At 42.1% G+C, this 27,945-nt stretch overlaps 2 protein-coding genes and 1 long non-coding RNA gene across 6 annotated transcripts in view; 2 read left to right on the top strand and 1 right to left on the bottom strand.

The window, feature by feature from the left end:
* The window catches only part of nlrc5 (NLR family, CARD domain containing 5), a 32,785-nt gene extending 17,264 nt beyond the window's left edge, over window positions 1-15,521 (top strand). For all 3 annotated transcript variants that reach the window (XM_042109917.1, XM_042109918.1, XM_042109919.1), the window contains exons 25-44: window positions 348-428; window positions 956-1,039; window positions 3,861-3,947; window positions 4,369-4,428; window positions 6,274-6,315; window positions 6,497-6,580; window positions 7,224-7,307; window positions 7,508-7,591; window positions 7,679-7,762; window positions 9,673-9,759; window positions 9,875-9,958; window positions 10,297-10,401; window positions 10,925-11,008; window positions 11,407-11,490; window positions 11,980-12,063; window positions 12,302-12,385; window positions 12,931-13,008; window positions 13,155-13,238; window positions 13,341-13,424; window positions 14,093-15,521. In XM_042109917.1, the coding sequence (XP_041965851.1) occupies window positions 348-428; window positions 956-1,039; window positions 3,861-3,947; window positions 4,369-4,428; window positions 6,274-6,315; window positions 6,497-6,580; window positions 7,224-7,307; window positions 7,508-7,591; window positions 7,679-7,762; window positions 9,673-9,759; window positions 9,875-9,958; window positions 10,297-10,401; window positions 10,925-11,008; window positions 11,407-11,490; window positions 11,980-12,063; window positions 12,302-12,385; window positions 12,931-13,008; window positions 13,155-13,238; window positions 13,341-13,424; window positions 14,093-14,174 (1,630 nt within the window). In that variant the 3' untranslated portion in view covers window positions 14,175-15,521. The remainder of the gene's footprint in view (window positions 1-347; window positions 429-955; window positions 1,040-3,860; window positions 3,948-4,368; window positions 4,429-6,273; window positions 6,316-6,496; window positions 6,581-7,223; window positions 7,308-7,507; window positions 7,592-7,678; window positions 7,763-9,672; window positions 9,760-9,874; window positions 9,959-10,296; window positions 10,402-10,924; window positions 11,009-11,406; window positions 11,491-11,979; window positions 12,064-12,301; window positions 12,386-12,930; window positions 13,009-13,154; window positions 13,239-13,340; window positions 13,425-14,092) is intronic.
* On the bottom strand, window positions 8-11,214 carry LOC121723819. Its single transcript, XR_006035053.1, has 3 exons — window positions 11,127-11,214; window positions 10,217-10,219; window positions 8-18 (listed from the first exon to the last, which is right to left on the bottom strand). It is a non-coding gene; the product is annotated as an uncharacterized LOC121723819 (long non-coding RNA).
* Window positions 15,522-15,752: 231 nt separating the features above from the next.
* cpne2 (copine II) overlaps window positions 15,753-27,945 on the top strand; it is a 40,281-nt gene continuing 28,088 nt past the window's right edge. The window contains exons 1-8 of one of the 2 annotated variants that reach the window (XM_042109926.1): window positions 15,753-16,147; window positions 21,227-21,420; window positions 23,911-24,090; window positions 24,894-24,968; window positions 25,160-25,231; window positions 25,329-25,412; window positions 26,100-26,189; window positions 26,473-26,571. In XM_042109926.1, the coding sequence (XP_041965860.1) occupies window positions 21,247-21,420; window positions 23,911-24,090; window positions 24,894-24,968; window positions 25,160-25,231; window positions 25,329-25,412; window positions 26,100-26,189; window positions 26,473-26,571 (774 nt within the window). In that variant the 5' untranslated portion in view covers window positions 15,753-16,147; window positions 21,227-21,246. The remainder of the gene's footprint in view (window positions 16,148-21,226; window positions 21,421-23,910; window positions 24,091-24,893; window positions 24,969-25,159; window positions 25,232-25,328; window positions 25,413-26,099; window positions 26,190-26,472; window positions 26,572-27,945) is intronic. The other variant, XM_042109925.1, reaches the window with a different exon arrangement.

Below are 27,945 nucleotides of genomic sequence, written 5' to 3'. Positions count from 1 at the left end.
AAATGCCCTGTCACTGTACTGTGGTAATAGCCTGGCTAGCGCCACCACTTCTCAATGAGACGTGGTCTGGGAACCAAACGTTCATTTTCTCGTATTAGAAAAAAATGCCCAGATCCGTTTATTGGGTGCCACGGATGTCTATCAAATGCGTCTGTGCATAGCTCATCATCGTCTTGCTTTCCCCCCTGTTCTGTGATTGGTTCCCTATCTCAGGCGAAAATTTGCTCCATGGTCTCCAGGCTGCCTTAGCAGCGTGAATCAAATCGCGCGCAAGGCAGCATGGGAACACCCAGGCTACTGTGGTAAGAGGGTTGTGTTTAAATAAGTGTTTTATCTCTGGTCTGTAGGCTGTCGTACAATACCCTACACAATGAAAGCCTGAGCATACTGAAGAGGCTGGCCCAACTGTGCGCACTGCAGAATCTTGAGTAAGTGTGACACAAACATACACACACACAGACACACACATGCACGCACACAATTTTAACCACACAAGCAAAACTTTGTTTCTTCAAGCACATTTAACCACATATACAGAATTATAGTCTGACATCAGACACACAAACAGACACACACACACACACACACACACACACACACACACACATACTGTATGCAACTGAAATTACCACACAAGCATATCTACTCAGTTACACAGGGTTCCTACACAGTATGGAAAACCTGGAGAAGTATGGAATTTGATTTTAGTCATTTCCAGGTCTGGATAAGTATGGAAAAAATAAACAAGGGTATTGAGAAATATTTGTGTTTCCAGACTATTGCATCTACAGTACTAATCACTTCACTCAGGTCATAATGAACCATTCCTTCTACTTCAGTTATGTGTCTGATGTAGTCCTGCACAATTACAGTGTATCACAATATTCTGACAGTATTTGCCATTGCACATATGTTAACTTTGCACTGACCAGATTAATGTTTGATGGTTTTTCAGAATGAGGAAAAATGGATTGTGTCCGGAGGTGATAGAGGAGCTCTTCCAAAACATAAGCCACTATCATCCCCAGTGGACCATCAGGTCAGAGAGAGATTGTCAAAAGTAATGTGTTAAATGCAAAAATGTTAAAAGGGATTGTTTGCATATGGACATCAGAAAAGTACAATGGCTCTCTGATTGTAGCGGCAGTTTGTCCTGCAAGTTGAGAAATGAGTTGATATGTGTCGGAAGAAAGCTAGTAGTTCTGCAAAATAGACAGTTTTAGCGATTAAAACGTTTAAATTGTAACAGGAAATGAACACAACGCAAGTGGCAACAGTGGAATAAGCGGGATAATGGACGACACGGTGGTCCTCCGCTTTGCGTCGGGGCCGTTTTACAACCTCGACCGTGCATTAAGTAAGGGATAATGTATTGTCCGCCGGTAATTATCAGAAAATAAGTCCCGACAGGGAGAACAGAACCCCGACGCGCAGCGGAGGGGTTTTGCTTCGACCTGAAGGGACATATTTTCTGATAATTACCGGCGGACAATACATTATCCCGCTTATTACACGGCTACTTGCCAAAACGAGAAAAGAAACCTAACACAATGAATCTTTAAAAATGATTTTGCTACCGTTTCGTGTCTTCCGCTGACAAAATAAATAGTTCGCCACACAGATAGAACTTGACAGTTTCAGGTGTTGCGTGGCAACGTCTTACTAGCTTACTTTCCCTTTCAATGAAATTCCATTGCAATAAGCGAACGGAATTCTTGCGGAGGGATATGAAAGACGTTAATCAACCCGTTGCCATTGACAGCGGTGATTATATACTTTGCCGGTGATTTATATAGAATTAGCATAGGCCCGAACATTGGGAAGGCCCATTCATGTGAATGGAACTTTCTGCAGCACTCTGAAGAGCCGTGTAATAATTTATGTGAACAGACTACCGTGTCGTCCATTATCCCTTACATAATCCATACTGTACAGATTATTCTGGAGGTAGGATTGTTGTGATTTTGGCCACGGGCCAAACTTCTGATTAATGTCTTTCATTAACTTCTGATTAATGTCTTTCATATCACTCCGCAATAAGTCCGTTGATCGCTTATCGGAAATTCAGAGCCGTAACGTAGCGACACCTGGTGGAAAAATGGACGACTTTCCCATTAATTTTAACATTTACGGCGAGTACGAAACTTTTGAGCGCTAGTGGCCAGCCCAGTTTTTGAATGAGAAAACAGAAAAAAGAAAAAGGGAAACATCTGCTGAAGAAAAGACAAAGAGGCATAAAGTTTTGAAGGACGAAGAGGTCAACAAAATAGAGGAGGACAGACGAACTGCAAACCAAGAGGAGCACAGCATGGGCGATTAAAGTGCTCAAGGACTGGTTAGTGGAGAAGGAGATGTCTGAAAATATAGAAGAATATGAAGCAGAAAATGTAAATAACGTTTTAAGATAATTTTATCCATCTGTTCAGAACTCCACGGGTCAGCCATATTCCGTTGCGAGTTATGTTGCCCTCTGTTGCGGAATAAGCCGTTACTATGGCAAATTTAACGTCCTGAACAATCCGGCATTTAACTCCAGCAACATGAAGCGGCTTAAAGAATCGGCGGCCCTCTCTACAAATACAGCCTTAGGATTGGTCCGGAAGGTTTGGTTTGATGTCCAGTTACATCTTGCACGGCGAGGCAGGGAAGGTAATAGATACCTGGCCATGCAATCTTTTGAACTTAAAAAGGATGAGAATGGGAAGGAGTACATCACACTGTCCCACAACGCGGAAACAAAAAATCATAAAGACAAGAGACCCGCAAAAGCAAAACTGCCGTGGGTGTATATTTTCTGAGCCGGGCAACCCCAACTGCCCAGTGGCCAGTTTTAAAGCATATATTTCCCGTTGTCCACCCGATGCAAAATCATTTTATTTGCATCCCCTAAGAAAAGATCAGGCGATCTTGAACCAGCAAGACATCTGGTATTCCAGAGAGGCAATGGGTCACAATGCCCTGGGGCTTATGATGGCCAACATCAGCCATGCAGCTGGACTTTCACGGCGCTACACCAACCACAGCCTGAGGAGCACCGCAGTGCAGCTGCTGTCAACAGCTGGACTAGAAACCAGAGAGATTATGACCGTCACCGGGCATAGGTGCGAGAGTAGCCTGAAAAGCTACTGGGCTCCAACCACCACAGACAGGGAGAAATGGAGCAATATCCTGTCAGGTGAGCTGCCCAATAAAGTCCAAACAAACATAAGTTGTAACATTTGCCTAACATTTTATGGCCTTTTGCATAGGCTAACATTGCGAATTATGTTGTTTCAGGTGTGTCCGACAAAGCCCCTATGGCAAGACCAGAAATGGATGAGGATGTCAACCTACATTTCCCCAGAGACGTGCCATTCATCCTCTCGAACTGCACGATAAATGGGAATGTGCAAATAAATATGGGCAAAAGCTAGGCCCATCAGTCTAAAATACTGTAAACAGCCTAGGTTCCGATAGTTTCCGATCTACGCAACACTCCTAATGAGTTGCTAAGCAACAATTCAAACTTTACAGAGTTCTATTTTGCCTGGGGAACTATTTTTCTCACCGGCCAATAATTGCCACAAAATTCCAATAAAATGATTTTAATTAAATGCTGTGTTAAGTTTCTTCACTCGTTTTGGCAAGTAGCCGTATAATAAGCGGGATAATGTATTGTCCGCCGGTAATTATCGGAAAATAAGTCCCTTCAGGACGAAACAAGACCCCTCCACTGCGCGTCGGGGTCCTGTTCGCCCTGTCGGGACTTATGTTCCGATAATTACCGGCGGACAATACATTATCCCTTACATAATCCATACTGTACAGATTATTCTGGAGGTAGGATTGTTGTGATTTTGGCCTCTGTTCCTTTCTGGCAGGATTGAGGAGGAGTGGATGAGCAAGGAGGCTATGGTTGTCCTTGTGGCGGACTGCCTGAAAGTGAATGCCAACATAAAGGAGATAGGGTAAGACCACGCCTCTCAAACAAAAGAACCACAGGGTTATTTATCTCACCAAAATCTATAGCATCATTTGAATGAATGAAACTATCATCCTTGATGACCTATAAAAATTGGCACATGAAAATACATGTTTATATCTAATATTCCCAGCAGTCATGTGAAAGTATAGGTGTATGAACACAATATACATATTCCGCAAATGCCAGTTGTGGCTGAGTGGTTAACTGAAGTGCAACTGTCAAAACCCACATCTTAAGTGGTTGCCATAGAGACGTATGGTTTTGTCAGCCCCCTTTGTACCCTGTCCTTATGTAAACTGTGCTTATTCTGCTGCATTTAGTGTGGTCCGTAAGGTACTTTATATGTCAAAGAAGAGTTATATGAATTTAATGACTGATGTAAATCACCGTCTCTTTCTTTGCAGGGTTACCAACACTCTATTGACTGTTTCTTTGTCAGGAAATGCCAATCTGGCAAATCACAGGTATGCTGTATGTATTTTACCAGTGCCCATATTAGCAACCATATCATTAATTATTATTATTTACAGGCAAATGAGTCCTTGGCCATTGCCCTGCTTGGGTTTCCTCAGTCCTCAGAGGCTTCGTCCAGTCTCATTACTTTTTCTCCTAATAGCACTGAAATAGCGGATGACACTACAGTTGCAGTTACAGCTACAATTACAGTTAAAACAAACTCCTTTATAAAGTCTGGTCAATCAGAGCACTTAAAGTGGAGCCTCTCTGTTCAGTAGAGAGTAAGTATAAGTATATATACTCTTTTGATCCCGTGAGGGAAATTTGGTCTCTGCATTTATCCCAATCCGCGAACTAGTGAAACACACACTAATCCCGGCGCAGTGAGCTGCCTGCAACAACAGCGGCGCTCGGGGAGCAGTGAGGGGTTAGGTGCCTTGCTCAAGGGCACTTCAGCACTTCAGCAGCTACTGGTCGGGGTTCGAAGTACAAGTCCGAAGCGCTAACTAGTAGGCCACGGCTGCCCCCAAGTACAACACTGTTTCCAAAAAAGTTGGGACAACTTCAAATCTTGTAAACCCATGTTTAGCTGCAGAAAGGACATAGACAACATATGAAAATTTTAAACTATGACAAATTTGACTATTTCAGGAAAATTATAGACTAATTTTTTATCTGATTCCAGCAGCATGTCTCAAAAGGGGCAGCAAAAGGCTGGAAAAGTTTTCCGTCGAAAAACAGTTGTTCCTCCACGCTTCTGTAATTAACTAACTGGTGCGTCAACGGGAGAGGACTAATTGTAGTGAGAGAGAGGAGTTTTTCCGGAGCAGCACAGATGTACAAACTTCAGATTTTATTTTAAAGTGCCAACATAAGGGACTAATGTTTCGATGTTCTGCTACGTCTTCGCCAGAGTCTAGTCTAAACAAAACATTTCAGTAACTATTTAGATTAATTGGCACCATGGTGAAAAATGGAGCATCCCAGAGAGGCAGAGGTATTCATCATTCTGTGAAACCTTTGTGGGCAAATAATGCAACAATGTAAAAATAATGTAATGAAATTGCCAAAATGTTTAACATTTTTATCATCTATAGTACATATCATTTTAGAAATCAGAAATCTTAAATATAGTATTGGATCTCCGTGATCATACCTCAGATGATACTGTGTTACAAACAGACAGGTTTCTTTAAAGAAAACCATTGTATGGGCTCAGGAAAAAATCTGATAGCCATTCCCTATGAACACAATTTGATATTCTATTCAAAAGAAAGATCCTACCATGCAAAGAAGAAACCATATTTAGAAATGATCCAGAAATGCTGCTGTCTTATCTGGGTCTGAGCTCATCTAAGATGGAATCAGACAAAGTGGAAAGCCATCCTGTGGTTAGACCTGCTATAAAAATAAATGTATTATTTTTATCATCATCCAGACAAAGTATTTGACTATTTCAAAATAATGCCAAACTGCATTGCAGTTTAGACCTGTAACATTGGGTGCATCAAGAAACACAATTATGAAGACCCCATATTGTTGAGCAGCTGAAATCCTATATCGGGCAAAAATGGGACAACATTCCTTTCTCAAAACTCCAGCAACCAGTCTCCTCAGTTCCCAAACCTCTACAGACTGTTGTCAATAGAAGAGTTAAAGCAACACAGTGGTCTCAGCTTTTTTGAGAAGTGTTGATGGCATCAAATTCAAAATGAACATGCTGTATATTTTCCAAAAAACAATTAGTATGGTAATAATTGGTAACAATAAATATGGATTTTACATGATTTGCAAATCATAGCATTCTGTGTGTATTAACATTTATTATAATTTTACTTTCTCCTCCATTTCAGTGCTCACTCTGTGGACACACCCTCCTCATTGACATCTATTAGGTGAAGTCCCTTCTCACCCATAACTGAGTAATGTGTGTCTGGTTTCACAGTCAGCAAAGTTATGAACGATATGTTATTGGTATTAGCAATGGCATAACCATCTTGTAGTACCCTTAACTATCTGGTTTCAGTAATGGTCATTTAAATGGCATGGTAATTAATTGCATGGTATATCCCTCAGGTTTGCCAACAGTGAAATAATGGGCCATCACCTTGTCCTCCTCAAGCCTGTGCTCTCAGCCTCTTCTCTGCTACAGGAGATAGAGTAAGTGATGGACAGACCTCTGACAAGTAGAAGATACCAGACTGTTCAGTTGCGCCTGTGTTTGTGTGAACCATGTGTTAGAGCGCCCTCTAGTGTTGAGAACATTCTGGATGCCACCCTCCCTAACTCTTGTCTAGACCTTTCCCCTTACCATTGTGCTACGATGTTCTTTCTGCAAAGACTAAAAAAAGACTAAAACTGTCTATCTAGCACTCTTGTTTTGAACACCGTGAAGTCTGTATGTTAGTACTGTTATTCACAAGTACTAAGCCTTTGACTTGAACAAGGCCAATGAAAATGTCATACTGTAGATGTAGTACATCCAGTTTCAGATTGTTTAAATGTGGATAGTACTTTAAACTGGTGATCTGTAGACACTCGCGATAGGATCAGGAGACTAGGGTGATTTGAGGACAGACAGGAACAAAAACAATGGTTGATTGAGCAGCAGAAACCAAAGAGAAAGTGATAGTATTTTTTATTCTTTCATTTTAGGAGGGTTGCTTACACAATTAACCAAAACAAACAACAGTTGAACATAAATATGCTCAACTTTTAACTGTTTCCAGCATTTTGTCCTGTTCAGTGCCCAAAATCAGGTTTGATTGGTCATACTAAGAGAAACCTTCTTCTTTCTCTTTAGTCTGTCTCTGAAAAACATTGGCATAGATGGAACTGAGTTTCTCACTTCTACAATGCAAAACCTGAGGAACCTGAGAAAGCTCAGGTAAGCCCATGGGATGCAGTGGTCTTTATCCAAAGTTTTCAGTATCTCTGATTGTTAATAAAATGAGGTTAAGCCGGCTGAACTTCATTCAGTCAGCTGTTTGATATACCCACCCGTTAGATATATAGATGTCAAATAACAATTTTCTTTTTCTTTCTTTCTTTATTTTTTATATCTTTCCATATTTCTTTATGTATCAGCCTTTATACTGAGCAGTCTTCTGAGGATGAGGTGTTGAGTATTATTGCTGCATTGCAGGGATGTCCAAACCTTGAGAGTATTTCGTAAGTTAGAATTCTTTTCATGACGCACATTTACTGTTCTTTTAAAAGCATAATCCCTATGGTTTTACTAGTCTTTGTGTGTTGCAGCTTGAGTGGCTATATAATCAGTGATGAGGGAGCAATGGCACTCAGAAGAGTGTTACCCAGTCTGCCTCATATCAAGTCCATTGGGTAAGACCTGTCCCAACATTTCCAACAACTGTATTAAAATGTTCCTCTCGTCCTTAAAGGGGAACTCCGTTGAGCCCCTTTGTTCGAGGTCACCGAGTACTGTCGGTTGGAAAAAAAGAAAGGAAAAAACCCCACTGGATTTATACAGTTTCCTCCCAATTACTGAGTTAAACATGCATAGTAGTGCCTCGTAAGGATCCTGTTCACAGGTGTGTTGCACAGCATTGACATTTGTAATGAGTCTGTTACATTTGTAATAAGTCTGTTAGAGGCACAAACACAGTCTAAAATCTGCCTCTATAACATACGTAGCTTTGTAGCTGCCTGGTTGCGCTAGTCACTAGCAGGATTACTCGAGCTATACACTGTAGCTCGGGGTCATGACGGCCAAACCCCTAACTGCTTGACTGCAGTGTCTAGCCAGTGGTGGCAAGCGAGCTAATTAGGCTAATCAGCTAGTTCAAAAGTTTAAGTACTTAATGAAGATATCCAGGGGTCTTTATGCCTCGACTAAGTTGATGTTGCCTATAAACAACAATTCATGTTCATAGAAACAACAAGGTCACTAAGACATAATATATTTCATTCCCCGTGTTGACATGATTTCCACCCGCTGTTTATTGCGAGACAAGGCATCCGCTTTCATTCATTCATTGAACGTGCGCTGTGCTGTAATGGAAACTTTATTGCGTAGGCCTAAGGTAGCCTAAATTGAGTTGTTTTTTTAATTATGCATGATTTACTTTTTTATTAAATTCGTAGGCTGGAATGCCTCGCGGCAACAATTGAACAATTATGTTTAAATGTAGGCTAGTAGGCTACTGCTTCAGACTCTGGCAAGCTCAGAAGGGGGCGGCAAGTGACTAGCTTGAGAGCAACGTGTTGGAGACCCAGTGTAGGACAACAACTTTTCATCAGAGGGTCAGCTATAAATAGAATCATGGCCTTAATTAGAGGATTTACGGTGTGCACGTGTGTTTTAGGCATAGTGCAAGCCCTAATCTCTGAACTTGTGCATTTACATAACAATATTTAATACATTTTCCCGGTGGTGACACCCCCGAACCCCCTCTAACTTTTGAGCTTAAGTAGCCTACGAAAAAATGTCTGACCTGTCGCAAGTTCACTAAGCTCCCGATTTCATTCCACAAGCCTAGAGTGCCCTCTTGCGGCTGTAGACAGTAATGTTTCATGTCGGGTTCATGTCAATTCATACTGACTAACATTTAAAAACATGTTAAATCATATATATTTTGATATGTAAGTCGCACCTGACTATAAGACCAGCCAAACTATGAAAAAAATGCGACTCATAGTCTGGAAAATACAGTATTTGTGTAGCCTGGGTGTTCCCATGCTGCCTTGCGCGCGATTTGATTCACGCTGCTAAGGCAGCCTGGAGACCATGGAGCAAATTTTCGCCTGAGATAGGGGACCAATCACAGAACAAGGGGGAAAGCAAGACGATGATGAGCTATGCACAGATGCATTTGATAGACATCCGTGGCACCCAATAAACGGATCTGGGCATTTTTTTTAAATACGAGAAAATTAACGTTTGGTTCCCAGACCACGTCTCATTGAGAAGTGGTGGCGCTAGCCAGGCTAGTATTTGTGCATGGTACAAGTACATTTTTTTCTTTCACTATGTTGAGTGACATAAAAACTTTCTCCTGGGAGCTTTTAGAGAGCTCCCACTTTAAAGTTACATCTTTTCCCACTTCCCAGTTGCTCATGAGTGCACTATCAAATAAGAGAGAAGTTAACAATAAAGAGAAAGTCACCTCAACCCCAATGCAATATCATGTTATGTATTTATTCTTGACACAACGCAAAGAGTTTAGAGTTGCAGAAGCATGGAATGTGTGAGCTATTGCTGATGGCATCCCTTGTTGTCCTCATAATTGCAGGTTGTCTCAGGGTTCTGGCTGGTCACCACAAGGAGCTTTGGCGCTGATCATGGGAGTTGTTCAGTGTTCACCACTAGAGAGCATCAGGTGAGAATGCAGACACGCAGAAGTGGGAGATGGGGCCTTTTATGCCTTGTAGAACATGTATAAATGTTGAAATATTGCATCTATTCTCTTCTTCGTCTGTCTGTCCTCTGTCAAGGCTGGACCATATTGTGCTATTTCCAAATGCGGTGATCTGTCTGGCCCAATGGCTTCAGCAGATGACCTTTTTGAAGTCTCTGAGGTGAGATGACCTTGCTGTATATAGCCATGACCCGCGAGAGATGAGATGTGTGGTGTGTGAACACTACTCGTTGAACTGCAGTAGGCCACAGTGGAGAGAAACCGAGTGGACAGATTTAGAATGACAGGAAATTAAGCTGGTGTGTCAGAGTCGATGTATTCACAGGAACCACACACTATGTGCCCTCTCTGCCGTTCAGTTAGCCTTAGTCAGCCTTATTAGATTGCTATACAGCCGTTTTATATATTAGATGTTCACTTGCTTTTATAGTTCATGTAAGTGTGGCAGCTGCAGTGCTGTTTTATGTATGGCTAATGTTTATTTGTGTTGTTGTTTAGACTGAATAGGATCTCCATGGGGACAGGAGACCCTGAGGAGTTGAGCAACACTGTTCTGTCTCTAATGGCATCACTGCAAGGCTGCGCCTCGATAGAACAGATCGAGTGAGTGCACACACACACACACACACACACACACACACACACACACACACACACACACACACACACACACACGTGAGACTCACCTGTTACACTGTTGCACACTATGTCTTACATACACCAATGAACACAGAATACACATGAGTAAAAAAGGGTAAACACACCTTGCTGAGGTGCTGACTGATTTAATGAAGACTTTAATGACACAGAACATACATACATTTACTCAACTCTCTCTCACACACACACACACACACACACACACACACACACACACACACACACACACACACACACACACATAATACACAGACATACATTTACTCAACTCACACACACACACATTGGACTAATGGATCAGGGTTACGGTAAACCAGGATTCCTACCATTGTGAGTCTGTCCCTAAATTTATTCAGAAGATGGTTACCTCAGTTTGAATCTCTTTATCTGTCATAATACACATCAGTATGACGAAGGCCTGAACAACCCTATTGACTGTCATTTGATCATTTGCTTTTCTGTGCAGGTTGGAAGGCATGAGGCTTGGAGACAGTGGTGTACAGGAGCTGATGAAACACATCCCCAGATGGACCAAGCTCAGACGGATAAAGTAATTGGACCACAGATACTGACGTCCACATAATCACTTATGATGAGTTATTGATATTTCAACAACCACGACAATAACAATAGTTCCAAAACTACTTTAAATATTATTTTGTTTACACATTTTATTTCATCTAAGTACAATATAAAATGTAGTGCCACCTGCAGTACCATTCTCTGTTCGTTTGCGAACACTTTCTGACAGTTTGAGGAGGTAGTTCTCCGCCACCATACAGTGGTATGTAAGGGGTACCAAATGTACCAAATGTATGGAATGTTTGTACAAAATTGTTCACATTTAACTGTTCAGAGAAAATATTCGCCGCAAACGTTCGCCTGTGTTTGTGAGTTTGAACTGTGAAGTCCCCTGCTGTAAATGTCCTATGTGCTTGTACTCTGCAGTCTGGCAGACACCAGCATGACTGACAGTGCTGGGGAGAGACTGGTGCAGGCGCTCACTCACTGCACAGTACTGGAGGAGCTTGAGTAAGCACTCATTTATCACACATTGTTTAAGTATAGTATAAGTATATATACTTTTTTGATCCCGTGAGGGAAATTTGGTCTCTGCATTTAACCCAATCAGTGAATTAGTGAAACACAACCAGCACACAGTGAACACACAGTGAGGTGAAGCACACACTAATCCCGGCGCAGTGAGCTGCCTGCTACAATGGCGGCGCTCGGGGAGCAGTGAGGGGTTAGGTGCCTTGCTCAAGGGCACTTCAGCCACGGCCCACTGGTCGGAGCTCGAACCGGCAACCCTCCGGTTACAAGTCCAGAGTGCTAACTAGTGGGCCACGGCTGCCCCATACTTAACTAGTCTATATATACATCCACCCATCATCCACAACAAACTTTAAAATAATTATGAATAATGAGATAATAAGAAACAATACAATCCGTGTGGTTTGATGCTTATTCTGTTATGACACAGTATCTGATTGGTGACCTTGCACTTCCTGTCTGCTCTAGTCTCAGTAAGAACAGGCTGGGTTATGCATCTGTAACCAACTTGGGTGAAATTCTGAGTGGTCTCACACACCTTAGGATCTTGAAGTAAGTCTGTCATGAATTTATACACAAAATGCAAAAGAAAGCTTACAACTAGGTACTTACATGATCATATGATTATTGTAATGATGTCTTACAAAACATTAGATTAATAATGCAATTGCACGATTATAAGACTGAACTATTCTGCGTTAAACTGGCTCTTAGCGTTCTTTAAAATATGTTTTGTCATGTTTTGCTATCTGATATTATGACTAACTTTAGTTTAATTTTGGGCTTGAAGTCTCTCAGAGAACCAGGTTACTGCTGATGGTGCTATGAGTGTGTCTGCAGGACTGATGAACCTTAAGCATCTGACTAAGTTACAGTAAGATTCTCCTTTGTCTATTAACACCTAAAGCTAAGTATGTCATGCCATGAATCTGGTTCAATATTGTTTATATGTGAGCTCAACAGCCAATCAAATTAGCCCAGCTCCTGAGGCAGTGTGAATAGTATATTTCTCAGTCAGAGCCATTTTGTTTGTGTCTAATTCACATAGTCAGGAGTGTCCAAACACTAAAGTTATTTTGAGCACACACCCAGAATGACCAGCTCAAGGACTCAAGTGAGAAGCAGTTAGCTGAATTTGACTAAATGTGTATTGGATCCCATTCACAAATTGCACATATAACTATGTGGTAACTATCTGGCGTTTTGGTTCTTCTGATTGCAATAGTCACATTCTTTTCTATGCCTAATTGATCAAAAAGGAAGGTAGATTTGAGTCTATATTGAGAATAATGGGCACATGGTATTGGATGTGGATATGATATGCAATATAAATTACTATTTAGAAATGATTGTCATTGTTGGAGAATGTTTTATATTCTTGTGAAGTTATGAATGCTGATCAGTGAATATATATTACAGTTTAATCTCTATTGGGACACCTGAACTTGCCAGTGTGGCTGACTCCTTAAGACACTGCGTCAACATTGAAGATATCAGGTACTGTCTGTTTTTGATGTTTGTCGCTGTATCTACGGTAGTCTCTCAAAAGAATGTGTTGCATTCAACCTAATAAGACTGCTTATGTTAAACATTTCTGTTGTGTTAATATATGTATTGAAACCTTGCTTTGTGACTTCCTCCAGTTTGGCCTGGAATAATTGCGGTGATGAGGTGGCTCTGGTGCTGGCTAAGGTTCTACCTAAATGTGTGAAGTTGAGGTGGCTCGAGTAAGTGACCTTATACAGTTCTGAATTTGGTTTACCTCATTGCAAAGCGCTCTTTTATTTATTTAATGTAGTTAATCGCTTTCAATCTTTTCTGTGTTTCAGTTTGGAGTGTAACCGAATCAGCAGGGAAGGAGCCAGAGCTCTTGCAGAGAGCCTGCGCTTCTCCTTTAGCATTGAGGTTGTGAGGTACACTCTTCTTTATCATTTCCTGCTTTTAATTTTCCCTACTAATATACCTGACTTATGACCTTCTATATTACTACCATATTTAATTTGCATTTAGTACAGTTAGGGCCTTAAAGCTGCAGTTGGCAAGATTTTTTTTATCATATTCTTTTTTATCATATTCACTGAAACCGACAATATGCTCCGACAGAACAACATAAATCAGCCGGTTTTAGAAATAAACCCGCACTTTACCTCCACCTAGATGCTGTTATTTGTTTTGCAAAAATCCACAGCTCCCGGTTCTTCTGGTCCAATCAGAGCAGGGATGTGTGAGATCTGACTGTCAATCACAGTCTGGTGTGCACTGACGAGCACAAACTCGATGAGAGGGTGCTCGGTGGTAGTGGGGGAGGGGCATGTAAACATTCAAAATTTTGGCTAAGTCCCCTCAATCTGTCAGACTTGCCAACTGCAGCTTTAACTGTATGAACCAAAATGCATTAGTATTCATATTTGTTTTTGATGCTTTATCATGATAGTTGTATACATAAATAAGTGTCTTTATTAATTTATTACAGACATTAACTTATTTATGTTGTTTGTTACTGTATTATCAGCTTTTTGCTCTCAAATTTTACTTTTCCCATCCACTTGTGCTGTGTTAAATCTCCCTGTCTTGTCAACAGGCTTTGGCGGAATCCCATCAGCAAAGATAAGGAATATGCACTGAGACAGACTGAGCCGAGACTAAGCTTTTCCTCGACGTAGTGGTCACTGCACGGTCCATCCTCACCAGGTTGAGGTTTTATTTGCACTGCTGACGAGGAGGAATGTGAAAACGTTTACACGATAATGAGGAGCACGATACCTCAACATGTGCTTCAGGAGTAGAAGGCAGGAGGCGACCCGCAACTGAGGGATTCACCATTCCAATAGAGCTTTGGAGGAGAAACACAGAGGACATACATTAGGCCTACAAACATGACAAATCTATATATGAATTCCCCACCCCATACACACAGGGGCAGGGCAGCCGTGGCCTACTGGTTAGCGCTTCGGACTTGTAACCGGAGGGTTGCCAGTTCGAACCCCGACCAGTAGGAACGGCTGAAGTGCCCTTGGGCAAGGCACCTAACCCCTCACTGCTCCCCGAGCGCTGCTGTTGTAGCAGGCAGCTCACTGCGTTAGGATTAGTGTGTACCACTGGGCCCACAATGGTCCGATTCCTCCATGAGGTAGAGTAATTAATCAACAGTCCACATAAACGAAAGGATTATCAGCCTGGGAATATCAGGACCCCTTACAACATTATTTCTCTCCTCTGTGTCCCTCTGAAACAAATCTGCAGTCAAAAGTATGTGTCTGGTGTTAATCGGTCACACAGCAAAACCATAAATCAGTTTAAGGAAATATGCTAACGCTATTGAGAAATCACATGGATAGATCAGGAAGCATGATGCTCCACTGTCTCTGAATACTTTTTATTTAGTATTTAGTATATTTAGATAGATAGTATCTAATGATGCACTCTTGTTTCCTACTCAAATTGATGCATTCAAATTAGTCCAGTTAATTGGACCTTTGGCTGCAGCAGATACCTGCTTACACATGCACGGTGTTTTAGCAGCTTCAAGCAGACATCTTTGAGTGTTCATAAACTCCACACACACACACACACACATGGGTATTCCTGTGTTCACCTGAACACACGCACTTTGTGCTCTTCATTATTATATATTTAATTATTTTGGGTATAAATATTGTTGCCTTTTTCGTTGTGTTTTTTTTTTTTTCATTCAAATAAGTTATGGTGTGCTAACCTAACTCATCCCTAGATGGCGATGTACACCCATAGTTGGAAGATGAAACTTATAGGCTACATTATATTATTTTAAATATGTTTGCTATTGAATTATGTAGCCTACATTATGCTTTGTCTTATGACTTGACATGTATGTAATGGAAGCTGTATCAAGTCTTGACTTGACCAAAAAGCATACCTCTCAAGTGCATCGGCGTTTTACTGTTTTACTTGGTAATGCAATGTTACCAAGGCTGCAAAGCTCTTCACTCTGGAAATAAACAAAATCAAAAAAAGACTTCTTAATTCAGAAACCCTTGTCAAGCAAGCTGTCTTTTTGTTGGGTAGAGGGGGAAGAATACCATGAAGACAACAGTTTGTAGGAGAAAGTCATCCGTTTATGATATTTAAGACATATTACTTTAGGCTAGTGTCACTGAGTAGGGAACAGACCCTAACAGGGCTGTATGGCTTAACTTCTATAAGAAAGCCTCTTGAAGACTTACTATAAGGCTACTGCAACTATTATACAGAAACAACTGACGTAGCTATTTGTTACCGACTACAAATTCACTGTATATTATTGCATGTCAAAAGAGCGCTTCCTTCAACGCAAAAGACCACATTACTTTACATTACATTACATCGACTGCCTGCATCGCATTGGTTAGGAGGGGTTTGCAGGAACCGCGAAGGAAAGCAGACGCCAATACTTGCAGGAAACATTTGGCCAGAGACACTGTACGCGAGAGTTGTCGACAGTAGGCGTATTGTTCGCTACAATGAGTCTTTTTTGACTGACTTCAACTTTTCCGTGCTGTTGAGGTCAGGCTACCTCTTTTTGGACATGATGAAAATAACGCATGGTCATTTCCAGTAGAAGTGCTCTCGCGTTAATCGAAAAAGCGAAGGGATTATCAAAGTATCGAATTCAGTTAGCGTAAGTATTCATTAATCACTGCATACTTTAAATTCGATAATTATTTGTGATTAAAAGCAACAATTGCACAAAGTAGAATTAGCCTAAACAAGACTGTTACCGCTGCGATTAGGCTATATGATGACAGATCGTCACCTTGGTAGCCGACATTTGACCATATGGTCAAACAATTTAATTTCATGAAGCGCTAACCTATTTGTTAAAACGCTCTGATTTAAAAAAAAAAAAAAAAACTGCGGGGATATAACCTAGTAGAAAATGAAGCCACCACTTGTTGGAAATGACAACGGAGTCAGTATTTTTCCTCTGTATTCCCTGTTTGTAGTAGGCTAGACTAGGTTTCTCAGAAATGAATAAGATGTAGTGGCCGTGAAGTGCCACACCTGTAACTATTGTAGTAGTTAAGCTACTGTGTAAGTGTAAGCTGAAAGTGAAAGCTTGATGCACTGGAGTGACATGGTGCAGGTGTAGGCTGCAGGTACCAGGTCTGTGATTATTGTGTAGAATGTAAGCCTGTAGGCTATAGATTCCCTTAGGTAATTAGTCCTGAAGTAGCCATTAATAGGCTACTACATAGGTGCTGTTCTAGCCTAAGTGGCATGTGAAATGGATCTGAAAGTGTGTTCTAAAAGATATTTTGCACAAAAGAGCCTTCGTCACATTAAAGTTGTATACTAGTTGTCTGTCCTTTGGAGACTTATTCCAGTGGTGTATGCCATTATAAAGTTTGCCAAACAGAGGTTTGACCATGATGGTGCTGTACAGGTTCCCCTTTTTAAGTGGAAACAAGTGACTGCAACCATTGTCACCTATTAACAGCAAGATCTTTATGGTCAACCATATAAGCTAGCTGAGAATATGCCTGTAGTTATGATGACACACAAGGGAAGTTTTTGAGGAATGTGGCTGTGTAGTGTTTCTGGATATTGTTGTTTGGTGTCATTCCCATTAATGTTGGGGAACGTTAATAATCACTAGGCAAATGATCATGATCATTCAATCAGAACACATGGAACCAGTTGGTTGCCCAGCAATATTGCTCATAAAGACAACTTGATCTTTATCACAGGAGTATTGTTATTGCTAGATGGATGAGAGCAGAAGTGTTGCTTCTGTACATTTTAACGACTGATGATATCTGTGACAGATCTGGGATGGATCTGAACTTGACACAGCAGAGCCAGAACCGTGCAAGAGCTGGCTGCTTCTTAGGCAGACCTGAAGTTGGATTTATAGAACCTGTTCTGTGACATATTTACATTAAATGTGTTCCAGCACCTCCACCTCCAAATACCTGATCAGATAAAGGCCACATCACATCACAGTACTTTTTTTCTCTTTCTCTATCTCTCTGTCTTTATCTCTCTCTTTCTCTTTCCTCTCTCTCTCTCTATCTCTCTCTCTCTCTTACTGTGTGTGTGTACATGTGTGTGTGTGTGTGAGATAGAGTGAGTGAGTGTCAGACAGCAACTGGGTTAAGTGTGGTTAACACTTGCTGCACACCCTAAACTAAAGACTGTTTGTGACACTGGAGATGCACTGGTCATCGCAGTATCGTATTTAGTCTGTAAGAGTCTGAAAAGTCAGCTTGTGAGAAGTGGACCCTGCTGCCCATCGTCAGTCATGGTAACAGTTGACCGTCTGTTGTTTTTGTTTGACACGTTTCACACTCTGACCTCCGAGTGGTTTTGTTAGTATTTGTTTTGAGAACGCCTGAGGATACTTGTGTACATATTTACTGTATTGGGTGTGGCCTAAGTCTGGTGTGTGACTTCATGGTTTCAGATGCTTTGGGCAGGCGTTGTGAGTGATATTTATAAAATAAGTCAGGCCCAGATGAGATCAGGCTCGTTCCATCATGTGATACGGTGACACTTCCTATGTCAAGTTTCTCACAGGAAGTCAGAGAATGATTGATGACCAGATGCTGAAGACAAAATTGACCCTCTGCAGTGCTATGTTCTCTTACATGTGTGGTTCAGGCATTTCTCTACCAGCTAAGCCATCCGTGTGAATGCCAGTGTGGAGTTTTTTTTCTGCCTTTTTCTGAACAAGCTGCTCCTTTTTTCTGAACGAGCTGTTGATGTCACTATGATGCAGACTGTGACATGGGCAATTCCATATCTGTGGCGAGGGAGAGGTTTTTCTTGGGTCCATGGTGTGGTGCTGAACGTATCGTCATGGCAACATGACATTTCCAATGGCAGGCTTTATGAGGACGTTTATATTGTATGAAAAATATGTGTGTCTGTTGTGTGTGTGTGTGTGTGTGTGTGTATTTGTCTGCAAAGTCTTCCTTTTTGCGTATATCACACTGTGTCCTTCCCCAAAACACAATGCGACCTTTTGAGTGCCATTACTTAATGTCATTGCACACAATCTTCAGTCTTTTGGTCATAACCTCAAAGCAACGCGCCCCTATTTTCTGGGTGCAAACAGTCTCTTAGGACGCTGAAAGCAGCGGCTTAGCGTGTGAAAAGGCCTTAGCAGCACCCTATGCTGAAATGGCAGATCAGACATGTAATTACACATTAAAGATGATGACCCTGTAAGTGCTGTTTACTAGGTGTGGAGAGCTGTGAGCCTGAGCCAGAGTTTCCACTGTGACTGATTGGGTGGGTGGGTTCTAGTGTGTATGTGTGTGTGTGTGTGAGTGTGTGTGTGTGTGTGTGTGTGTGTGTGTGTGTGTGTGTCTGTGTCTGTGTCTGTCTGTGTGTGTGTTTATGTGTGTGTATTTATGTGTGTGCATATTTGTTTGTGTGTGTGTGTTTGTAAAGTTTTGCAATGTTGTGTTGTCTAGCACACAAGTCCTCTCACATGTGATGTTATGTGTACAGTTACCAATTATGTTTCACCTGGTCATTATGGTCATAAGGGGATATAAGGACAGGGCACTTCACTTTGGAGTGTCATTCAAGGTGTATTTTCTCAGCAGATGGGGTGTGTGAGAACACTGGATATTTTCAGTAAGTTTATTCTTTTGAAGTTCAATTATTATCAGAATCTGAACATTCGCTGTCTCATCTGTTCCATGGCTGTTGTAGTTCTACAACATTTCAAGGTAATGTAATCAGGTATGAATAGGAGTTTATTACCTCTGCCAAGGCGGTTGGGTTTTCACTTTGGCTTGTTTGTCTGTTTGCCTGTCAGCAGGATCATGCAGAAACAAACGGGCCGATTTCCATGAAGCTTGGGAAAAACCCATTGCATTTTGGAGCGTCTGATCAAGGAATTGTTTTTTACTGTCTTTAACATTGCAAGATAGGGCATTTGTTCATGGTGTGAAGTGTGGACTTATATTTAGATGGTTCTGTTTGTACTTTGATACCTCTCTCATCTGAACTTTGAAGAGAGAAAGAGAGGTTAGGGATTAGAAGTGTGAGAGTCTATAAGACCCTTTCAACAATAAAAACAAAAACAATGCTTGAACGTTCTATTTGGGCCCCAATCTACTTCCTCTGCATTAAGATAACATATGGAATGTTAAAAAGGAAGTCTTGTGGGGCCAACTATGATGCTGATAATGGAACTCTCTTGAAAGGGTCCATATGTGGGTCATGAGAGTGGAGCTTTCTGTTGAGACGAGGAAAGCCTTGCTGACAGTTTGCTGCGGTATTTTGAACTGAATGCTAAACAACTAAAGCCACTACAATATTCTTTCAGTTTATAGCATGTATTGCAAATTATACTGTTGTTTTCTCAAAACTGAAGCCAAGCTAAAAGCTTACTCTGTCACATAGTTCAGTGAGTGTCCAAAGGCATGAATATTGATAGAAATTGATAGAAATTGAAAGAAAAAAGGTCTCAATATTATTTGAAAATGCATGTGGTGTAACCCATACATATTCAACAATTTAGCAATGTGTTTTCTATCCACAAACACACCTTTCTTGTGACTTCTCACACTGCATTCGCACTGGGTTAGAATCATCTGTAATGTCATATTCTGTATTACAGTACCGGTCATTGGCAATTCCATGATCTTTGTCACAGCAATGTACTGACAGAGTGACTTGTACATTAATACATCAGTATCTTAGCAACAAGCAACCTCAATAGAATCTCCTTGTCCTAGCATGCCAGTTTCTAGCTGTGTGTGAGTGTGTGTGTGTGGTGTGTGTGTGTGTGTTAATCGTATGGTACAGGTGAGATATTGAACAACTGCGCAGCATGCGTCCTTGATACTAACAGACCCAGTGAGATGCAGAACATTCCTACCAATTAAGTGTACATAATATGAGCTCACACAGTCTCCTCACTTATCATCAGAGTCTGTCACTGAGGATTTTAATCTTTCTCTCTCTCTCTCTCCCTTCCTCCCTCCCTAACCCCTGTGATGTGATCAGTCATTAACATTCTTGCTCTCAGTATGATAACAAAGCCGCTGACCGTCCGAGTCATGTGTGCGAATCATGTATGTGAAGGTGCGCGCGTGTCCCTGGTTCAGAGTCACTGAAGTGTGTTCTTTTGTGAGTTCGGTGAAGCGTGGCCACAGTGGACCGCCCGGAGTGTGTTCTTCGTTAATCTGTGAGGGAAACGAGAGGTTGTGTCTGCTTTTGGTACAGTGCACAGGCCTGGCAAGTGGTGTTGTCCTGGCAACATCTCTCCATCTTGGTGTCTGTTTTTAAATATCCTCTATACGTATGTATATGTGTTTGATCATGTGTGGTCATACACTGAACTGTGTATTGTTCTTAATAGGGATGTAACATTACCATAGTGTGTCAATTTGGATTGATTTATAAAGGCAGCAGTACTAGTCAGTAGACACTAAGCGTCAGCCTGAAGAGCTATAGACGCACATGTAATGGCTCTATAATGCTGTTTTATTTGTTTTAGGCTATTAGTCTATTTTTCACATTATTATGTGCAAAGATTCAAGTTACTCAGTGATATCCAATGTGATTATTTTGGTCATGGCCACACTGAGCCATAATGTATGTGTGTGTGTGTGTGTGTGTGTGTGTGTGTGTGTGTATTCTGTGTGTGTATAACGTGCATCTGCACTGTGTGTGAGTAGTTTGCATCTGTGATGTGTTTGTGTAATACACATGTTTGTATACATGTGTGTGTCCTCAGGTTGTGGGAGTCCAGCCTGTATGGCCTACACGCTCGGCTCCGGGTCCGACTCCGGCCCTGCCATAGTGCCCAAGCACTGCATCACCAAGGTGGAGCTGTCCGTGTGCGGCGCCAGCCTGCTGGACCGGGATGTGGCCTCCAAGTCCGACCCCTTCTGCGTGCTCTTCCACGAGGTGGAGGGCAACTGGGTGGAGGTGAGTTATGAGCAGACTTGCCCACTGGGGTAGGTGGAGGTACATAGTTGCCCCATGGGGTAGGTGAAGGTACATAGAAATACAATGGAGTAGAAGGGGATAATCCCAGCAGTGATGAAAGTGGATGAGCATAGAATATGAATATGGCAATGCTTTTACTTGTACTTTGTACTTTCAGTACTTAAGTTTGTTTTGCTACTTGTCATACTTAAGTACTGCAAATAATAGATACTTTAAGACTTTTACTTGAATGGTATGCTTATAGATTACTTTTACTTAAGTCATTTTCTGATCAAATGTCTGTACTTCTACTCAAGAGTTTGTTTCGGATACTTTATACAACTCTGTCTGTATCAAACACAGCAGAATAGGCGACTGAACTGAATTCAATCCATCGAGGCTCATAGACAGGCTTTGTTGGTTACGTATGTGCATGTGGCTACAGTATATGCAATGATTCCTCCATACTCATTAAAATAAATTAGTATAAGATGCCTTTGTGCACATGCTAGTGCCCGTAGCAATAAACATCATTCCCAGCAAACTATATGGGAAGAGGCAGCAGAAACAGAGAGATGGAAAACAGAAGGAAGCAATTGAAGAGAGGAAATTGTGATGGAGGAAAAGAAAACGAGTCCATGTCTTGAGGAATGTTTCCGCTGCCCTTCTGCTCAAGATGTTACTGTTCACATCTGACTAGATAAAATGACTGAACAATGAAAACGTATAAAACGCAGGGCACGGACGTGAACGGAGGCAAGGACAGGATGAGGAAGAGGAGGGTGGAACGAGTAGAGATGTTGGCAGATGCGGATGAGAGAAATGCTAGTGGAGGGTTTTAAGAGTTCAAATCGAAATCAGACAGAGAAGAGAGACTAGAGAGGGAAAGGCTGGCTCATAGCCAACATCTTTGAGCACAAGTGTGTGTGTGTGTGTGTGTGTGTGTGTGTGTGTGTGTGTGTGTGTGTGTGTGTGTGCCCACGTATATACTGTATGTGTGTGTGTTTGCGTTGTTTAGCCCGGGGCTGTGTGACTCTACAGGCTGCCCTCCTGGTGTGGACAGTGAGCGCTTCTCTTCAGTACTGCACCATGCTGGGCTTGATTAGCATAAGCCCCGCACTGCTGGTCAATAGGGCAAGCCTAAACATGAAATCACTGCTTTGCAAGCCGTGCCGTCGCCATGGAAACACGGAGGGAAACAAAGGAATTATGTTTTTTTTCTCAGTGATTTTCGGTGAAGAGGAAAGCGATGGAGCAGATAGCTTAGACAGAGAGTGTGTGTGTGTGTGTGTGTGTGTGTGTGTGTGTGTGTGTGTGTGTGTGTCGGGGGGGCGGGGGGATTCTCAGAGGAAAAGATGCTATGAGGGAATTAGAAAATAAAACTGAATGATGCGATAGACTATTCTGGAAAGGAAATGTCTAGTGTATCTCCTGTAACATCTCGTTCCTGTTTCTCAAACCTGCATGTCTTTGAAAACGCAGGACTCAAGGAGTGTGAGGAAAATAGAACTGATTTTTAAAAGGGGATGGTCATGAGTATTTTCTGTTGAGCTTAAAGCTTCTTGCTCCCAGGCAATTGGTCGTGCTGTAGTTGCAGGTTGTGTGAACGGCTTAAAGAAAGTGCTCCTCCTAAAGCTGCGATTCTCACACATTCCCGTTCTCTCATGCCATTGCCATTTTGTGCAAACACACACACATAAATCACACAAACATGGAGCCTCCCATGGGATTAGACTTCTATTACTTCAAGCAGTCACATATTAACACTCATACACGCACACTCTCACACTCACAAACACACTCATACACATACACATTACCCAGGCGCTGTGGTTTTAGAAGGGATTTCTCGCACATGTGTCACCACACTTGGTGTGTGTGTGTGTGTGTGTGTGTGTGTGTGTGTGTGGGGATTGTCAGCTGGGATGCAGGGGCGACAGGGGGTAGGTGTGATCACACCGCGCTGGGAGAGGCTGGCGATGGCGGGTGGAGAGGAAAGGGACACGATGAAACTCAGGAAGGGGGTTTGTCTGTCAGCATCCGAAATTATCTTCTGTATCAGGGGAGAGAGCCCTCAGATGTGATTTTTGTAGCCATTTAAATCATTTTATGGGGGCGTTTTTCTTTACATGAAGGCCATGGCAACCATATGAAATTAAGTCATCCACTCATAAAATGACTGATCCCAAAAGAATTGGTTCCCATAGGGGTATAAGCTTGGAATCCTAATGGTTACTAATGGAAAAGAGTGAATAACCAAGCCTATAAACTCTCCTCATACTGTGTGGACAGCAAAGACTGTGGATAATCGTAATCCGTCATTGTTAGCCATCACATCACAGCAGTGTCAGTATCCCTTACCATATGCAGCCTAAGCACCCACACTGTTCTGGGTTTGAATCCATGTCATGTCATGCCCAGTCCTATTCCCCATATCTGCCCCCCCCCCCTCATTTGTTCTGACCTTTGACCTCTTGTTTCTTTGGGCAGCTTGGTCGGACGGAGACTGCCGTGAACAATTTGAACCCTGTGTTTGGGGTGAAGTTCCAGGTGGACTACCGCTTCGAAGAGGTGCAGAAGCTCAAGTTCGCCATGTTTGACGAGGACAAGTGCAGTGCTCAGCTTCACGAACACGACTTCTTGGGCGAGTTCACCTGCACTCTGGGAGTGGTAGGTTCAGATCAGGTCCTTCTCTATAAAATAACTATCAGACTGCTAACAAAGAGCTTGGTAGCGTTAACATTTAAGAACACAAGATGGAGGTTTTTGTGTGGAACTTTATGACTCGACACCGTGACCTGAGACTAAGTCAGAGTTTATTAATCATCCCCCCTGCTTGTGCAGCAGTAGCCTGGTATTAGGATCAGTATATAGTATGCTATACTTTTCATTTGTAGAACCTGCTTCTGAAAGTGAAAGTAACCAATAGCCTACCCCTTGACTGATAATAGCATACTTACCTGGGGACGAATGGGCCAAAATCTCTCATTCACGACGAATCATGGATTTCACTTGTTAAAGGTCGGATGGCGGGGTAACGTCACTTCTGTTGATGTTCAAACAAAACAGAGAGCTAACTCGCTACTCCCTCCCCCTCCCTCCCGTGCAATTGAAACTCTCCTAAACGCGCATCTCATCAGTTATTGGTTGAAACACTTTATTTTGCCTTTGAGTGGTTGCCGACCCTTGTTGGTAGCAATTGTTTTTGTGTACAAATCTCGGAGCCTAGGCTGCCTACAGAGACGCGTTTTTTTGACGGTCTGCTTATGGGGCAAGTAGCTAGCGGATCGTTAGGAAAGATTAGATGAATGTGATCATTTATGTTTGGGCCTTTTTTTGGGCCTGAAATCGCTGATACAACCTTTAATGCCAAATACCCTCATTCACCACTTCCCCAATGAGTCCCTCCAGTCATCATCACTTCCCCATGCACAGAACTGATCTAGTCACTCACTGTACTGTTCTACCTGCAGATTGTGTCCAATAAAAAGCTGCAGCGGCCGCTGATCTTAGCCAATGGCAAGCCTGCTGGGAAGGGGGCAATCACGGTGAGATCTCCAGACTCTATTAGCTACTGTGTTAGATTGAGTGTTAGCTTCAATTTGTTGTTGTTGTCGTTGTTGTTGTTGTTGTTGTTGTTGTTGTTGTACAGTTCTTACAGTAAAATATTGCCCATGCGCTAACCAATGTGACAGTAAGTGGACAGTTTCAGCATTGCTAAGTTTTATTTCTGTTTCAGATAACTGCCCAAGAGCTCTCCGACAACAGAATAATAACTCTGAATATGTGTGGGAGAAAGTTGGACAAGAAGGTGGGAGTTTGGAACTTCTGTGTCTGTCTGACATGTCGCATAGAAAGGTAAACTCAACAGTGACTCTGTTATCTGACTCTGTCCTTGTGAATTTTAGGACTTTTTTGGCAAGTCTGACCCCTACCTCGAGTTCCACAAGCAGGGTGATGACGGGAAATGGATGCTGGTCCACAGAACAGAGGTAACAGAAGAACGTATCATCACTCTCAGGCGCCTGAGGGTTGGACAAAATTGCGAGTTAGCTGGCTAACCCGGGTCACTTTGGGAGTAGCCTAACCACTGATCTCTACTTTGGGAGTAGCCTAACCACTGAACACTGCACTAAGCAGCTATTGTTTCTAAAGTAGCATGTTGTTTGAAGATGAGGTGTTACTCCTGAAGTTACCTGTGTAAGCCAGTAGCCTTGCTTCATAATTCACCCTTCTGGTTCTCTGAAATAGTCATGTCCAGAACTGCACCACACTGGGCTGCCAATTTGTCATGCACCCAACAATGATTGACCCCATGTGTGTGGGGAGCTAATGTCATGCCAGAGAGGAATGAGTGGATGCATCACCAGACCCTGATGATAAAGGGTCAGATGTATTTTGCATGCCCAGAGTCCACAGCAGACTGCTTAAAGATGGACAGTCAGCAATTTATCATGTCCCCAAATAGAGGCGATGCAAATACTTTTGGCTGAAGTGCTATGCAGTCTGCACTTCAGATGTTCAGAGTTATGCAGTTAATGCAGTTATGCTTTGTAGTTATGCTAATTATGCTATCATATGACATGGAATACATGTAGCCTACATGCTATGTAGTTATTAAGATGCTAAGATACAGCTACAACATGCTTTTTCATTTTGAACCTGTTGTTTGTCTTTAGGTGATAAAGAACACCCTGGATCCAGTCTGGAAATCGTTTACTGTGCCCCTCATCTCACTCTGTAATGGCGATGTGGACAGAAACATTAAGGTCTGTCACATGACAACATGCCTAGCAGACTAAATGTGAACCACAGTTGTGTGGTTCATCAGATGTTCTCATACTGTGTGTTGTATTTTCTCCTTCTCGTTCTATTATTTATATAGTTTATAGTCAAGGTATTAAAATAGGAAAAAACAAACATGATGAAAAAAACACAATGAGAAAATTGTACAATACGCATTAGTCTACAAAATGTGTACAGCAATATTAGACATTTCTCTCTAGTTCTTGCTGAGGAAACATGTACAGTGTTGTCTTGTGTGTTTTGCAGGTGTTGTGCTACGACTATGACAATGATGGAGGCCATGATTTCATTGGAGAGTTTCAGACCACTGTCACCAAGATGAGCGAAGCTCAGAATTCCTTGGAGGTGGGTGTGGTGGAAGGGCAGGTATCCGGCTTCTCTTTCGCGTCCTTATTTTTGGAAAAGTTTGTTTGTTTGTTTGTTTACATTTCTTGAAAGATCAGCCCAGTGCTCCATGAGTGCTGAGAGACCGATGTTCTGGTCTTCATTAGCCGTATCAGATCAGAGCCAGATCCATGCTACTGTAACCGAGGTCGTTATTCGTCCGCCGCTCACGGCCCTCGAACCCGCACACCGGCATGGGAGTCGAACGCTCTAACCACTGAGCTAAAAGCTCAGGCTTCCAACTCAGCGTTTAGAAGCGTTCTTAAGGTTAGGGGTGTAAGGATTTACACGGGCAACTGGCACGCTAGCTCAGTTTGCCTCCGTTACACTACTGTCACCTTCCGTACAAGTCATTAAAGGAGAATTCCGGTGTGATATTGACCTAAAGTGTATTGAAACATGATACCGAGTGTGAACGTATGTCTCATAGCCCATCTCAGCTTGTCCCCTGCACTCCAAAATCTGGCGCTAGTTAGCCGATGCTACCAACAGCTTATTCAATAGTGGTGCTTCGGCATCGGGCTAGCCATGCAAATAAATCACTGTTTTACACACATTTACGAGGCTCAATGTATCTCCACACTTCATTGGTAGACTTCCGAGGGCCCTGACATTTAAAACGAGACATTGAGAACTTTGAAAAAGCACTGGTAGTTTACTTACAAGATGATTTATACAGACAGTATCTTCACGAAGTTTAGCGTTTGCAGCCATCTTGAATTTAGTCACGATAAGTCGAGCAACAAGTAAGAATGAACAGGTATGATAAGGGATCAGATTCCAAAAATAATTCAGTGGAAATGCATGGATTCCAGTTTCTTCCAGTAGCAGCTGTATACAGTATCAATACCCTTTCTCCACAGTCACGGACTGCTTCATTAATGATCCACATTTCCTCCCTGGCCATTCAATAGTGGCACAACATGGCTAAAGTGTATTTCTGTCAGTGTTGCGCGGTCTGCCCGAAATTAAGCGGTTGCCCGCGGATGACCGCGGTCACCCGCGGTTATGAGTCATAAACAAAATATTTTAATGATATTCGGGTCATTTGCGGGCGGGTCAGTTAAAATTAATTAAATATATATTTTCTACAAATAGGCCTAGGCCTACTTAAAATATCACAAGAAGGCTGGCATCAATACAGTAAAGCATCAATAGGCCTACAGTAAAGTCAGCAGTAAAGAAGCTGAAGACGCGAGTTAAAAATAATAGACACCCCTTCAGGAAAAGCGATATAGGCTATGGGAAATGTTGGGAAAAGTTCTTAAAGAAGATGACAGTAAGTTATGGTCTATGTAGGCCTGCTTCTTGCGAAGCCATTTAAAAATATGACAG

The sequence above is a fragment of the Alosa sapidissima genome, chromosome 11 (assembly GCF_018492685.1).
Source record: "Alosa sapidissima isolate fAloSap1 chromosome 11, fAloSap1.pri, whole genome shotgun sequence".
Taxonomy (NCBI): Eukaryota; Metazoa; Chordata; class Actinopteri; order Clupeiformes; family Clupeidae; genus Alosa; species Alosa sapidissima.
The sequence above is the reverse complement of the archived record's forward strand: the minus strand, read 5'-3'. Positions and strand labels throughout refer to the sequence as shown.